At 37.3% G+C, this 16473-nt stretch overlaps 1 protein-coding gene across 4 annotated transcripts in view; it reads left to right on the forward strand.

Annotated features, from left to right (window-relative positions):
• The window catches only part of SUSD1 (sushi domain containing 1), a 48222-nt gene that overhangs the window by 6614 nt on the left and 25135 nt on the right, over positions 1–16473 (forward strand). For 2 of the 4 annotated variants that reach the window (XR_011736402.1, XM_071802031.1), the window contains exons 6-10: positions 1781–1960; positions 3845–4054; positions 12555–12649; positions 14266–14455; positions 15330–15424. Coding sequence is in view for 3 of the 4 variants with exons in the window: in XM_071802031.1 (XP_071658132.1) it covers positions 1781–1960; positions 3845–4054; positions 12555–12649; positions 14266–14455; positions 15330–15424 (770 nt within the window). In the remaining variant the exon portion in view is untranslated. The remainder of the gene's footprint in view (positions 1–1780; positions 1961–3844; positions 4055–12554; positions 12650–14265; positions 14456–15329; positions 15425–16473) is intronic. The other 2 variants (XM_065861000.2, XM_071802032.1) reach the window with 2 other exon arrangements.

The raw sequence follows: 16473 nt of genomic DNA on the forward strand, positions 1-16473 counted from the left end.
GTGAGGAGAGTTCCTTCTAAAAATATGAAAGTTCTCTTCTCTCTCTTCTCTCTCTTTTTTCTCCTTTTTTTTTTTTTTTCCTTCGGGAGTGAGGTAGAAGTGTAACACTTGTACATGTGTCTAGGGGAAATGAATAAATTAGAATAAGGATGCTAAATCAGTGTGGTTGGGAAAAGTGGAATATTAAAGATACCAGAAAATTTATAAGAAAAAAAAAACATAAGACATTTTGAGACCGAATTATTGACATAAAAAAAAAAAAAAATTGAAATGACATTTTTTCACCAAAATAAATAAAAGACAATGAATTTCAAAACAAAAACAAAGTGCCCAAAATATAAAGAGGTCCCTGAAGAAGGCTTGTGGAATGCAGTCCTTGTGAGTTGTTTTGATACGCTTTGTACATTTGGTTTTTATTAATATTTTTTAGTGCTCGCTTTCTCATGTGATTTTTAAATTTCTAGGATCAAACAGTAGGTCAGGTTGGAGTTTCTGAGCACATCTTTCGTGCTTAACTGAAATAAAATACATCAAACACCAAGAAACTGCCTATGAGTCTGAAATGACAAACTTATTTCCGCTTTGTATTGCAAGCTCTTTTCCTGGATTTCAGTTAGGACTTCCCTTTTTGTAAAACCAGCATATCTGATTTTTTTTTTTTTTTTTTTTTTTAATATTAGTGAAGGCACCTTTAAATAGATGTTTAAACTCTGAGAGTTTCCCTGATATGACTTTATCGCTAAGTTAAGTATTTCTTATGACCAGGTATAAAGTTTTATAATAATTTTTAGGAAAATGAATAAATTTGTCTTTTGTTTACCCTCCTATGGTAATTTAGGAGTTTATTTTTTGTAGTCGTGATAAAACTGGTAATTGAAGATAGTTCAAACTTGGCAAGATGTATGACCTAACATCAGGTTACTGTAAGTGGAGCAGATCCCCCGTTTTTATTTAAACATAAGTATATGAATGTAACATGTCTTTAGAGAGTATAGCTTCCCTTGAATATTATTAAAAATTGTCTTGAGGTGAAAAGTCAGATAGTTTAATGGGAAGATGTGATGTATGTGACAAGGTGTAGTTCAACTATTGAACATCAGTGTTGTGTCATGCTAACATGAAAGCCTTTTTCAATGGTAGCTTACTTTAGAAAATAGACATCACATCAAAGAAACTGCTTTTCTGTGCTGCTTGACTTATTTGTTTTATGCATTTGTAAATGACAACTCAGTATGTTTTTAAATGGATCAACTATTACAATGTGTTTTGAACAATGTGTTAGACTATTTCTTTAGCAGGAAACTTTTCTATTGTATGTTTTAGCCTTTTCTATGTTTCTACATTTTCTAGTCCTTGTGCACTTTTAAAAATTTTGCTTCCTACAGGCAATTTCTGCTTGTCTGCCTCCCTCTGGCTGTTGCTCACTGCAAACGGTATCAAACCAGTTTGCCACCTTTGTAAAAGCAGGAGAATCTTAAAGATTGAAAACAAAACAGGGCTTTTTCTGTATACTAGCAGCCAGGCTGAGGAAAGAGTCACAGGTCTATCATGCCATACTGAGAGAAAGACAAAGAAGTCATTTTCTTTGGAGGCAGCTGTGGAGTAGCTGTAACACTCTCAGTCATGGTGTGGATGTTGCAGAGGACATCAGGGACTGCTGGGTTACCACAGGGAAGAGGGTCAGTTGATGATGATGGAAGAAATTCTCATGCGAGTGCAGCCATCATTACTTCTGCTGCTTGACAAACAAGTTTATCTTCCTCTTTCTTCCTTTCCCTAGGTGTGGATTGTGGGCTTCCACCTTCTGTTTTACATGCACATCCAGCATCTCTAAGTGGGACTACGTATGGAAGTGAAGTTACTTACAATTGTGTTCATGGTTACTTTATTGCAAGCGGTAATCAGACTGCAGTCTGCAATGCGGAAGGACAGTGGGATGGTACTGATTTGGTGTGCAAAGGTAAATCAAATCTGCCTTCAGGTTTGTTTAGCGTAAATACTGTTTCAGCCACCATAATAAATAGGAGTCATCAGTTAGAGACTTTGTCTTTGGGCTTTTAGTTTATACAGTTTTTGGGCATATTAAGTTCAGTCGCAAACCAAAAGCCATATATTAAACAGCATTTTTTATCTGTGTTGCTAATGAAGTTGCAATAAATTGTTAAAAGTTAACATTCTAAGAACACAAGCCCATCGCATGTTAGATGTTGGTATTTCCCTGAGTTGAATATTTAGCCTAAATTGCTGCCATTTTCTAACTCAGTATCTACTCGGGATTTGAACCAGTCTTAGCAGTTAGCATCCCCTTGAAATTCTGATATTCAGACAGTTTCCAGATTGAAAATATCATTTCTTAAGCGTGCTATTGTTACTTGAGAGGAGTTATCCATCCCTTTTGTTATTATGAATGGGAAGAATGTAGCCTAACAAGTTCTTTGGTAAGAAGAATCATAAAGGTACATTTAAAAAAATATTTTGGCCAACAAAATTTCTAGTGTATTATTACTCTGAGTTCATAATTATTAATTAATGTGACCTCAGGGTAATTACACTCTTTAGTCAGTTTTTACTTTGGCACAACTTCACTTTTCCACTCACTGGATAATATCTTTTGAGCTTGATCCAGAGGGGTTGAATGTTGTGTTCACTGCAATCAAGTGAAGTAATTTTTTTGCTTATGCCATGTGTATGTTACAGTCACTCTTTACTTTCAGAATCTTTAATATTCTAGGTTACTAGTGTAAATAGCAGGTTTACTACTTCTGCATTTTTACTTTTCAATCTGAATACAGGATGGCCGTGGGCAGATAGCTCAAATCAAGCAGCAGTATTTTATAAATTTCATTACATACTGTCCTTCTATAAGTTAAACATGTTAATTTTATGTGCATTAGTAAGTCTAAAGCTTGTTCTTGATCTAGTAGGTACATACAGTCATACACATTGGGATATGAAAATGAAGGTAGTCACGATGGTATTGCCTGTTGCAAGACATATGTTGATCTTTAGAAGTTGTACAGGTCATAATTGTATACACTTTGGTTTTTACTTCTTTGTTTTCCTTTGAGTAGAATTTCAGAATTGCTTAAGATTATTCATTAAACAGTTCAAAGCACTTTTTTTCTGCATATAAGTTTTAGTGAAGGTAAGATTTTAATTATGTAGTTTGCTTCTTATAAATGAAATCAAGAATCTTTTATTGGGATATAATGTTAATTGTGGATTTTAAAAGAGATTTTAACCCTAATAGTATTCTTCCATTGATTTGATCTTTACTCTTTATTCTTCTTTGTTACCTAATTTTATTATGAAGCTCCAGAAAACAACTGACAAAATGAATTCATTTGTAAGTGCATTACCTCAGCTTTCTAATTAAGTCTAAAGTGGTCTGAAGAATCCATCTTATTTTCCTCCAGAAGTGCTCTTTCTGCTTGTCCATAGCAGCTGCTCTTTTTTTTTTATTATTATTTTTTTTTTATAAAGCTTGAATTAAATCCACTAGCAAAGGAATATAACCTTCATGCTGTTCTTTCATGCCGCTGCTTGGACCATGTGTTGTTTTTCAGGTCTGTTGTTACTAATGATAGGTATAGATCCACTTGTGAAAATTTGCATAGAGATCCTTTTCTCCATTTTTAAACAGGATACTATTTTATTTTATCATCTTGAAGGATAAATGCTCCACCCTGCTAGAAAGTGTCCAGTCACAAAATTCTCATTTCTAAATGGCTGACCTGACTATGAAGTGAAGTCCCTATGAAGTGAAAAAAGGTGAAGTGTTAGATGCTGGGACAATTTCACTCTCTTAAACACTTTGATACACCTTGCCTGTTTTCATTTTCAGGTTTTGCTATCCTGTTTTTTTCCATTTCAGAAATAGACTGTGGCAAACCTTTCCTGATTCCACACACAGAAATGATCTGGGACAACTCTACAACTCTGTGGAGCAGAGTGTACTATCAATGTAAAGAAGGATATTATTTTAATGGAGACAAGAATTTTTCAGAATGCAGAATAGATCAATCATGGGAGAATATTACATACATATGCGAAGGTAAATATTACTGCAGGAAGTTATTGTGGGGTGTGCTATTTAAATAGTTTGTCAGTCCTGTTGTGAAGGTAGGAACAAAAGGAAGGATGAAGGCAAGAAATCTGTAATTTATGGTGTAGGGAACATGGTGGTACTTTTGGATGAAAGAGTGATGGAAGAGAATATTAGCCATACAACAATTTCTAGTGGATGCCTCAGATCTTTCTATAGCTGTCTTGCTTTTTATTTCAAAAAGAAAGGGACTAATGAAGCTAGAGTTTCCTTGCTGCACTGAGAACCTTCAGCTTTAAAAGACAGGGGAACATCACCAGATGAGCAGAAGCCATTTAATGACATTTTTTTGTGGGCCCGGTACTGTAAAGTGCAGTGTGATGAAAGTAGGTGCAATGGAATTCAAAACTCCTTTTCCTTTTTTTTTTTTTTTTTTTTAATTTGTTCATGGTTGCCTTTCTAGTCTGGATCTAGTTGTCTGAATTTCAGTCCAGAAGGATTTTCCTATGGAAGAGTGAGTCCTGTGAAAGGAGGTCTCTAATGAAGGTGTTGTCATACTGTAAGCTTGGAGATAGGATGTACTGATATCCTAATAATAGCAAAAACCCAGCATATGTTTTGGACTATGGCTGTTGTGCTCCTTTGTGTTCTTGGGTGTCCTTAGAAAGTGGTGTCACAAGATAGTTCTATGACTATGCATCTCTTGTTCTTAAGTAACAGTGCTGTCTTTTGCAGATGGTAACGTTCCTGTAGCTTTGCGACATCCATGTGTTTTTCAAAAGGACTGAAAGTGTGTCTTTGACTGCTACCACTTCACAGACCAAGCCTTTACACAAAGAGTTGCCACTTGATGCCTCTCTGCCCCACTTGATGTCTTGAGCATTCACTGCGAATATAAAACACATGACATCATATAAACCGAGAAGCAGATAAGCAGTTGTCTCACTTTTTATAGTGCCCTGATAAAATGGAACTGCTGTTCTTAGAAGTCATAATTCGTATTTCATTTAGGCAATTTGCATAGCTGTACTTTGTGAGTTGGTTTTGAAGCCGGCATTGTGTAGAGTGACTAAGTTAATCAGGTATGTCAGTCTTCGCAGTGCTGAGACTTCTGTCTTGAGCACTCTGAAGTTTTGAAGGTCCTGAACCTGCAAACTGCACACACAGGATTACCGTGGATTTCAGCCAAGAGCTTTCCCAGAGGCAAAAATGTAGACTCCAACTCTAGCTGTTGGATCAGAGGGCCAAAAATGTCAGAGCTGCAGTCAAGTATAATGGAAAGAACTTCTAAAAATAGCCCAACTAGTCCAAGCTCCTTGGGAAAAAAAAAATCATGGAGAGAAAATTAATACAGGGTCTTCAGCTTCTTAACTTCTACATTTTTCACACTGATTAGATGTATCAAATTCATTTCAAATGAAAAGAAATTTCAGTTTCAGTAATGATACCTTTCAGATGTGTATGATCTTTAAGGTGTATGTAATTAATCAGTAATTCCACTTAAAATGAAAGAAAATAATGTAGCATTCCCGAATAACTTATGATAGAAGTCAGAAATCCATTTGTCTTTTCCTGCTTGCTGATAAACCTCATTAGAAGTAAGGAAGCTAAGAATTTCCCCTGAGCATGTTCCCTTTGGCCAGTTATCACTTCTGTATTTCTTAGGCAGTGATTGCTGTAGAATGTCCTTTACTTGCATTGTCTGTTGGAGTATATGGTAAATGTGTGTGTGTGTATGTTAGTACATTTAATAGTAGTTGGTTTAAATAACAAAATTCATTTTACTGAGAGATGCTGATTGGATTAAGCTGTCAGCAGTGACGTCTGGCAATAGTAATCTGGATGAGTCTTCCTTTCCCAACCCCTGATTTGCATGCGTAAACTCAAGAGGCTAAAGTGCAGAGAACATGCAGCAATGAAATACCTGCTGTCCAGTATACTTAGTGTGTGAGTCACGACATCCTGTTCAGCTTGTCCTGGAAGAACTTATTTTTCCCCCGTGGAGCAGCAATGCGTGGTTTCATGTATTTTCATTGCACAAATGGTGTACTGTTATCCCAGGGACACATTGTGTTGAGCTCTGGTGGGATATCATGGTAAATTTGCAAAGCTTTTTGCAGAATGAAAACAAGATTCCCTTGTGGAAATAATGTTTCAGTTTGTTTCAGGGAAGGGCTTTGGCTATAGAGCATTGTAGCATGCAGTGGTGGAGTACAAGGCAGTCTGAAACAAAAAGCTTGGGGTTCCCATTGTGAGTTTCAGAAGAGAAATTGTCAACCTGAGCTTTTTTGGTAGTAATATTTACCTGAGAGAGGTTGTTCTCTGTGTGGGCTCAAAATGGGACATAAGGTAACATAAGACTTAGGGTTGCATTTTTTATTAAAGTGAAAAGTCTAAAATGAAGTCTTTCCACTCTTATTTTAATTCTTGAGTGGATTCCACAGATAAGTTTGTGGGTTTTTTTTAATTTATTGTGCCTGTAAGAGGGCCAGGAAAAAGGTAAATTGTGTTTTTGCTATCTATCTGATATCTCCACTTGCAAATGGCACATTATGCAATGTATATTGTGAGCCTTTACCAAATCTATGAAGAGCATCACTTTGAGAAGGGCACGGAGAGGAACTGGAGGGTGTCTGAAATGAAAATGTGTGAATTAGTTGGTTTCATCTTTCACTGAGCTTGGATACAAGTGTTTTGAGAGTAAAAGGTCAGAAGGGCTAACACACATGTGTTAGGAAAATCTTTTCCCCTTATAATATGTGTAGATTGTGTATGTGCATGCATATACAGAGAGAGAGAGTGAGCTTAACTTCTGAGAGCTTCTTTCTTGGGCATTCAGGGAAAGTTACAATAAATTAAGGTGAATTGAGTGCTTATGGAGTTGCCTATTAATACCATGTGCAGCTCTAAAACTTTTGGTATTTTTTCCAATCTTCTTCACAGTTGTGAAGGAGTCAGTTAGTGCATAGAAGGGACAGTGTCTGATGCAGTTTTTAATGTTAAATGGATAATTGTTAGGTAGATTTGGGGGGTAAATAGTCCCTTTACCTACTGCAGCTCTCTTCATCCTTTTTGCAGAGTACTCGCTTCTACTATTCATCAAGCTTGTTGCAATTTCCCAGGCTCACGACCTAGAGATATCCTTCTCATGGAGAGGTTTTTCACAGTATCTGATATATCCTTTCCATAACAATTGGCTCTAGTCTCAGCTATAAGCACATAGACTGGGTTGGCTGCTGCTCATTATTCTGAGCCTAGAAAACTTCTTCTCTGTCTGTTTTCTTTGGAGATTGTTAGTATTCAGTGTATTTAGCATCTCTTGGTGTGGGTAGCAACAATATTTTGTCTTAAGGAAAAACAGTTTGTCCAGTTTCCTTATTTTTATCCAGAGCAAATACAAATCTGCATTAAAGAATTGCAGTGATTAAGTAAGTCTCCAGTACCACTCTTCTCTATATTATTACAAATGCATTTATTAAAGTGGTTTTTGATGTATTAAGTGAAATATTGTCCTCGCAAAAGAAGCAACTGCAGCATAGGTGTGGGAAAAATTCATGAATATGTGAGAAGGCTGGAGGAGTGAGTGAATCTGGCCGGCATGGAAAAGTAATGCACGTTATTGGTAAAGTATTCCAAAATTCTGGCAGTGGGAAAGGGAAAATTGACCTTTGTGTGCCTTTAATGCTGGGCCTGACAGCACAGCAATCTTACCAGCTGGTTGTGAGAGGCTTCCAAAATAGCGTTAGGCAGTAAGTGGTGTCAGCACATTGCAAGCTTCGTGTACATGGTGTACAGAGGAGAAGACGACCCAGTCCCAATGTATTGCGAATCTGGAGCTCAAGTAGGGAAAAATAATAATTCTTCACACCAGTGCATGTCCCATCTGATTCTTAGTTTGGAGCTTTTGTGTCCTAACTTTTTGTGTGCATCCTCTTTTTCATGTTACCTCTTACTAAATTCAGTGTGAATTGCATTTAATCCAACAGCTCAATCCAATCGGCATCTTTCTCTAAAGGTTAATTTTCTGTTCCAGAATGCTTCATTTTTCTGTGTTGTGACTCCCCATCCACAAGTAGGGTTTAGCTTTATACCTTGACACCTTGATACTTTGTTGAGATAATAATGTGAAACTTGGTTATTGTGGTAGTGAGGAATACCTTCAAAGCATCAAGAAAATAAGGTGTTAGTAGGTTTTGAGCCTTTTCCCAGAAAATTGATGTTTTATGCCAGCATTGAAAATTGTGATGGATGGAGAGGTCAAAGGATACTTGCTTCAGAGATGTGAAGGTTTAGAAGGAAGTCTGGTTTGATGAATAGGTCCAGAGAAGGCATAGCAGATTGTTCACACTGCACACTTTAAAACATTGCAGAGGAAGAAAGTAATTCTTCTTAATGTAAGAGAAAACAATTTGAAAAAATTCAAAAGCAAAATCTGGATCCAGTCTGGAATAAACAGAGCAGGATCATCCTTCAGGTGTAATTTAACTGTAGATTTATAAGGAAGATAATTTCCCTGCAACTGAGAGTGTCTATCTAGTTAGTCTATCTTTATTCAGAGTTGTTTTCCCTTTGCTTTCACCTTCCGTTCTTCCCCTATGCTTTGTCCATATTCCCAATGACTTATTTCCCCTCTAGCTGGAATCCTCTGGGATATCAGTTTTTACATCCTCACTTGTACAATACTAGATAATACAGAAAGGCAGCTGGAATATTTCTATGGTGGCAGCACTGTCCTAATTGTTATTCACATCCATGTGTAAATAATTCATGTCAGCCCTGATGAACTTGACAGAAAAGGTGTCACTCATGTGTGGGCATTGATTCAAAACCCGTGGTTCTGTAGGAATAAGAACCCCATCAAACAGTTAGTATAATTGTAATAATAAATGACAAAGGTCTGATGTGCCTTAGTTTTTGTAAAGGTCTAATTTGGTACATTAAATCCAGACACCTGGTAATTTATTTAACTGCCTGGAAAAACACAGGTGGAGTCTGTGTTAAGGGGGTTGCTACTTAAATTGAAGTGATGCAACACAGTGACAGCTAAACAAATGTGTAGCATTTTGCAGGCTATTTAGGTGTTTGTTTGTTTTGAAACCAAATTAATAGTCAGTTTGTGATAGCAAATACCCGTCTCGAAACCTCTTTCAGCTGCTGAGTAGATCATGTGCCTTTCTGATCTCAGCCCATCTAATCCTGTCTAGTCTGACACCATTTATTGATAGATCTTTCCTTTGTAAGTATGCTCACAATTGCATGTCATGTTTTTGTCCATCTGGTTCAATACATGAATTGCTCTGCTCCTGATTGTCTCTTAGTAACACTGCTAGACCAAAAGAAGTAGTAAATCATTAGCTTTCTGTCTGCTCCTTCCTGCATGACTGTCTCTGCCTGCAGTTTTGCTGCTTCCTTGAGGATTTTCTATGTGTAAAATTTTGGGCTGAAGGTGAAAACCTGCTGAAATTTTGCAATGCTAGTTGAACTGGAAGCAAGTATGTTACTCAAAACGTGAAAAACCATGCTCCTCTCAAAGATATATTTTTGTAAAATAAATTCCATATATACTTCAGAAAGCTATTGTGCATGAGGACTTTGCCTGTATGCTATGGAGCAGGTACCTTGAAACAGTTTGAGCAGAAGTTCTCTTTGAAATGTTTTTTGCTGTCATATAATTTCTGTATCTGAACGTATATGTGGTGCATGTTAGTAGCAGATGGCATTTGCTGCATCGTTCACAGTTTACACAGAATTGAGCAGGCAAAACATACCAAAAATAGGTAATTTTGGGATTTTTCTTTCCCCTAAATTGCATGTATATGTGGGGATTGGTGGGAAGAGGCCAGCAAGTGGATGTGCAGATGTGGGTGCTCTTTAAGCGACTTGCAGAAGAATAAATGACAGATTGGAGCTTGTTCTATCTACTTTAATGTAAATACTGTTTTTTTGTGCAAGTTCAAAAACACTGATAAGACATGTCTCAAGTTGAGGTCAGTGGTAGTCAAGTGCTCTTTCAGCTGAGGACAAGTGGACTGTATATGTGGAAAAAGTCATGTGGCTTTAATAACTGTTTAAACATAGAGTTGTTGGTGTGTTATTTTTTTCCTGAATCAGCAAATAATAGCAATGAGTACTGGGACCTGAACTCACGGAGACTGATAAGTGAAGGAATAAGGCTGCACAGCCAAGGGCTAAGGCAGAAGAGCGAGGCAGTACAGGCATTTATGCACTGCCAGTAATTACTGTAAAGATTTTCCCACACACTCAAGCACCGAGAGTGGCCTTCCTTTCTAGCAGAGCTTTTGCAAGTGGAGTAAAGAAGACTGAGACCTTCACTTGTTTTCCTTCTTAGAATTAATTTCTTTGGCTTTTCTAGCATTTTTCTCCCCTCCAGTGCTCACTGGCACTGTTGAATTACTTTGTTGCTTGCTTTTTCTGGTTTCCCATTTCTGTTCTGTTTACCAGCACCTGTTTTTCCTGGCTAACAGCCAGATGCTATTTGCATCTCTCTCGTCTCTTCCAGATTTGCCTTTTAGTATTTGACTTCTCCAGGATCTTTTTCCACCTGTCTGCTCTGGTCTCCAGGCATTTACACATTGGTCATTTCTAGGACCCTTCTCTTAGGACAGGAGGGAGATTGTGAGGGTGATGTGGAGGTCAGCGGAGCAGCAGTGGCATCCAGTGGCCTTCTCGGTTAGTCACAAATTGAAATTTCTAGTGCTGAAGTATGATGAAGTCAATGGTCTTCACTTCTCCCACTTCATTTGTGAGTCAATGAAAGCTGTTGATCAAAATCAGTTATGTTGAAGATCTGGCTGACGCTGTATGCCAAGACATGACACTGGGGCCAGATGACGCTGGGAGTTCCCAAGCTCTGGAAGTCACTGGCACCATTAGATTTTACAGGAGAACTGATCTGTCAGGGAACCTGTTCCTCTCTATGTGTGAGAATAGTTTTTTCAGAGATACCTTTGTGCTGTTATTGGGTACTGTGTTTATGCTACTTGGATTAATGTTAAACCAAGCACTTACCGTACTTTATCCAAACAGAGCTGTGATCAGTAAGAGGGAGGAAAATCAGACCACTCAGGAAGCCCAGGACGTTGCTGTGGTGTTCGATTTGTGCATGTTACAGCTTTTCAGCCTCTCACTCCTGCTCATTTAGAGTGGAAACTGCTAAGAAAAAGGCTGCCAGCTATTCTGTGGATGTATGGTAACTGCATGGTGGCCTTGTCCTTCCTGAAGTTCAGAAAGCATGACAGAAAAATTGATACTGTTAGAGGAAAAAAATGCTGCTAGGTTTGCCTTCTTCCCTCCAAGGAGGCCACTGTATAAGATTTCTTTCCTGGGCTGAATACGTGGCATATAACTTTCTTGTTGTTTGCTGCTTTATTTTGCTTTATTTTTTTTTTTTACTGAGTATTTTATGAACTTATGAATCAAGTACCTGATTTTCTTGCTGAGCAATCTCAGCAATGACTTTTTTTTCCTTTCTTGTTACTCATTTTAATTCAGATCTTGTCAATTTGCAAACATTTTCTCTCTGGCCATGCTCTAATGAGTTGTTTTTGCCATCTGGTCTTTTAATAGAAGTGTATCTGATTTGAAGAGTACAACAACTGAAGATACTCTTTTGCTCTGTGTTGGTACAGAATTCAATACTCTGGAGTTTTTAGATGTTGTGAAACAAATAATACAATTAATCACAGAGCCATTTGTAAGGACATTTGTTTTAGAGGACATGCATATTAATGTCTTTTTCTTCTTCTGTTCTGTAGAAGGGGAAGCTTTCAGTATCATTTCCATATTTAATGGTAGTTTGGAATAGAGGATTTAAAATTAGTTGGGAGTTAAACTGGTCTAGTGAGTGAGGCATCTATTTGCTGAATATGTGGAGATGGAGATACTAGGAAAATTTTATGATAGTTTTACTAATCAGAAGAAAGGAAGAATAAAATACAGTGCTTCAAAATGCAGAATCAGTTACAATTTGGTTCTAAATAACTGCCTACATGTAGGAATTTTAGAGACTATCAATGTGCTTGTATATTTCAGTGACAGTGTCATGTTCATTTGCTACAAGGGGGCCTCTGTGGAATGGTTAATGATGTTTACATATGGAAAAAGAGCACTTTGAGATAAACTGAAAAGTTATTAGAATTAAAAGAATTAAAATTGTTCTACATTAAAATGCAAGCCTAGCAAAGTATTTTGTTTTCATTAATAATAGCAGTGTATGTAATGCTGGCTGTATTTTTATGGACTTCGCAGTCATTAGCTCAGAACATGCTTCTTCAGTTTGCCTTTTATTTTAATTTCAGGACCCAACACAGTTAAGGGAAAACTTACTAACTTCTGCCTACCTTCTTTTATTTTTTCCTGTTTGAAACAACAACAAAAACCAACACCAAAACAGAGAAAGAGGAAGAAATAGGCAAGTGCTCCAAACGTATTAAGATTTGCATGAGAAATAGTAACTGTTTTCATTCTATGATTACATTTTTGCTCACAGAGGAGGAATTATTCAGTAATTTGTCCATATTCAATGAAACCTGTGTGAAGTGGCGAAGGAAAACTGGAAGACTGGGAGTTCAGGAAACGTACACAGTAAGTGGAACTGTATTTGAGGCTGGGACTAGCTTTATCCTGGTTAATTTGGGTGAGTGAGCAGTGGAGATTTGTTTTGTGGGTTTTATTTGTATGGTAATTTGTCTCCCTCTTGTCAGTGAACTGCCTAGAAACGTGAAGGTGTCTGGGTTAGAAAAGAAACAAGTTCTATAGTTGAGTGAAAAACTTCAAAGCTATTGGGTTCCCATTCCAGTAAACACTGGAACATCAACTAAACATCTGCTTGAAACTATAAGAAGCATTTCAGCACAATTTCATGTTTTAGTGAAGGTTTGTGGTAGAGCTAAGGTCACATTGACATAGAAAACATTGCAAAACTTGGGCTTTGTCCCTATCTGTGATACAAACATTTCAAGTAAACAGTGTATCGTTTGCAGATACTGGATGTAACTTGTTTTAGAAATACAAGGTATTTTGAAATACCATGCCTTGCTCAAGACATTTAACCATCTTATATTTGAACATTTTAGAACTGTTTTTCATAGCAGTTGAAAGCCACCTTGGTAACTACTTTTTCCTCTTTTTTTTTTTTTTTTTTTTTCCCCTCTATAAACATAAGAGTCAAGATATAAATTCTCAGCAATGAGTAGTTCAGTCAGTGTTACTGAAAGCCAAAACAATATGAGAAGCATTTGCATGTTTGGAGAATGACAGCACCCAAGAAAGGTCATTTTTTAATTGCGTACAAATAGGGAAAAAATAAAAAGGGGTTTTTTTTAGGATCTCCAAGATGGATAGTTTAATGTGGAAAATAGGTTTCAAGATTGTGTGATAATTTGGGAAAACAACCTGTCTTTCTTCTCCTTTGTTATAAACCAATGTATTTTTAATGTGACTGCTTTTATGGAACACTGCTGAGATAGAAAAAACAAGTTCCCAGTTAGCCAAACAGTTCAAAACAAGTGCTTTTCATGTACCCAGTTGTAACTGGCAAGCTATGGATCTCTGGTATAATGTGCTCTGTGCACATGTTTTTGCCTGAATTCAGCTATCTGCAGGACACTTAAGAATAATGAAAATGTAGGATAATGTAGATTCGGAGTGTACGCAGTAAAGTTCAGAACACAGTCTGGACTGTCTTGAGCTCAACCAGATGAGTTTTGTCTGTCCATCTCATACAAATGACAGGTTTCTGTTTCACTGCAACAAGCATGATCTTAGGGAAGCTTGTCTTTTGTTTGGCATTCAGTCTTACAACTGCTTCTGTAAGGGAGGGAAGAAAAGCTAGAAAAAAAGAACAGAAAGTAGCAAGCAGATGTAGTTTCCATCTGTGTGCTGTAAACAAGAAAGAATATTTACTTACACCTTACTATTTGTGTTGGAGTTGTTTGTGGGGTCCACATTATAGACTCCTTCTGTTCATTGTTGAAATATATGAAAAAAAAGTTAATTTTAACAGCCAGAATAAATTAAAGATCTAATTTATTAAACCATCCTGTTGCACCAAAAAGGTTTGTCACAAGCCTATTTTCTTGATTGAGATTACATTCTAAAAAAGATGTACTCCTAGGTTTATAAGGCTTAATTGAACTAGTATTCTGAATTTTGGAGACCCACAACCAATTGCATCATAATTTTTCTTAATCCTTCAATAGTTTCACATACTGAGCCAAAGATGGGATGATAATATGTTCTCCGAAGATGTGATATTTAACATCACTACAAGTGAAGATAATCCAGAGGTGTGTTTAGATCTCAGCTCTGGCATTAACTACATGGTGAATATTACTACCATCTCTTCCACAAACATCACTGTTTCAGTCACAGTAGCAGTTCAAACAAAGGGTAGGTTGTGGTTTGTATTCTATATGCTTATAGAATAACTTACTGTGCTGCATAGATCACTGGTTTGAGTCTAGCAGACAGGATAACAGGGTGTCTCCTGGACTGTGTCATTCTTTATGCTGACTACACACATGTAGCCACCATCAGCACCCTCTCTTTCTGAAAGGTGTTTTACTTTCTGCTCCCTGTGGCCATTGAGTGTATAAGCAAGCAGAGCAGTGGCAGTAAGTGCCCTTCAGAAAGATTTGTCAAACTTGCTTCTTCAGGATTTGTCTCCTGGCTGAAGCAGGACTGGTGCAGTGGCATTCCTGGCTACATGGTGGAATTTCAGTCTGTGGTAGTGTTACTTACTGTTTTCCACAATTAATAGTTGTGGAAAAGGCATGTTCCAGCAACAGGCTTCTGTGGTAATTTGGTCATCGAAAGTTTTAAGCTTGCTTTCTGACATACTAATTCCGATGAGACAGACCTTGGGAAGCAATCACCCTTGCAATCCACAAATATGCATTTTTCTCACGTGCTGTTTCCTAAGGGCATCAGTTGTGACAAACAGTTCTCTGATAATTTTATTTCTGTCAGAAGCTCTAAAGCGCTGGACCTTTCTGTCATTGTGACCTCCCTAGGTCTGGACAAATAAATCCTGTCTTGATTTCCTGAATAGCATGCTTACATTTTTCCAAAATACATTTTCTCTGAAAAATGTTCATGTTTTATTAACTGTTTGTGTTCATTCAGAAATAAATAAGATTCTACCTCCTTCTCAGAAGAGAATAAAAACAAAACCATTTTTTAAATTTTCAGTTACTCTAGTTCAATTAAGTTGAAGAAGGTGAAGTTTTGTGGTAAGTTTCTCCCTTTTTTATTGTCTCTACAGTAAAGGAAGCTTTCAATAACGTATTAATTTTTAATGATACCTGCTTGAAATGGCGGAGAAATGTCAGGGGAACTGGTGTGGAAGACAGATACTCAGTAAGTGACAATCTGTATTTTGAATCCAGAAAACAATTTATATCAGTTACCTGTGTGAAAAATACCCGCGTTATTTTTCAAACACGCACTGCTAGCAGTATTCCTCATTATAATAATGTCTGTCATAAAACCCCAGGGTGTAAGCTTGCATAGCAACCTTCAGGAAAGAAAGACACCACTATGCTCTTTTGTACAAGTCTCCTGTTTCTTGCTTGTTTTTTTCCCCTGTTGTACTCTGTTTTGTGTTCCCTGTACTTTCAACTCTATCATGTTCAGGCTTCAGACAACTCTGTTCCAATTCTATGGAATCAGCCTACTCCACCTTGTGATGTGCCTTTGATCTTCCCTCCTCCCAGCAGGGCATTCTTGCATGAACTGTCTCTGCCAGGACTCGTGACCACCTGCTGTTGTGTCGTATCTCCATGTGCTAAGAGGTGCTCTGAGACTATCTATAGGCATAGGATCTATTTAAAGGAAAATTAGCACATTATTAAAATACAGCAAGCATTTTAGTTTTCATTAACAGAGGTCTTAAGTTAATAACTTCGTTATAATTTGGAACATCAACAACAAAACAAACATGCATAAAATACAACTGCAACAAACAAAAGAACCCCATAGGTCTGTGCATTTATCTGGAAACATGTCTGTCTGTGGCAGAACCTGGAGGGTACTTTGCATTTTGACATAGGTCAGAAGGACTAGATTTTTATTTGATCCTCAGGGTCAAACCGGAGAGGTGTTCATGTGAGCTTACTTGTTTAACTCATCACTTTGCACCATGAGGGCATACTACAGTGAAAGTGCACTATTACTGGAAGCCTATATGTTAGCAGGAAATCAAGACTTGAAGGAAATTATAGTACTAATAATGAAGAGGATAGACTAGGAGGAGAAGTGAAAGAACTAGGACAGTGTCAGAGCTGATCAAGAGGGTCTGCCATTCCTGTCAAATTTCAGAAGCATTTGAATTTGAGTAACTGTCAGTGCCAACATTTTTGGTGCTCTGTGCGCAGTGATGGTTTCTTCTGCTGTTTCTTCTAATTTAG

Source organism: Patagioenas fasciata, chromosome Z (genome assembly GCF_037038585.1).
Source record: "Patagioenas fasciata isolate bPatFas1 chromosome Z, bPatFas1.hap1, whole genome shotgun sequence".
Lineage (NCBI taxonomy): Eukaryota > Metazoa > Chordata > Aves > Columbiformes > Columbidae > Patagioenas > Patagioenas fasciata.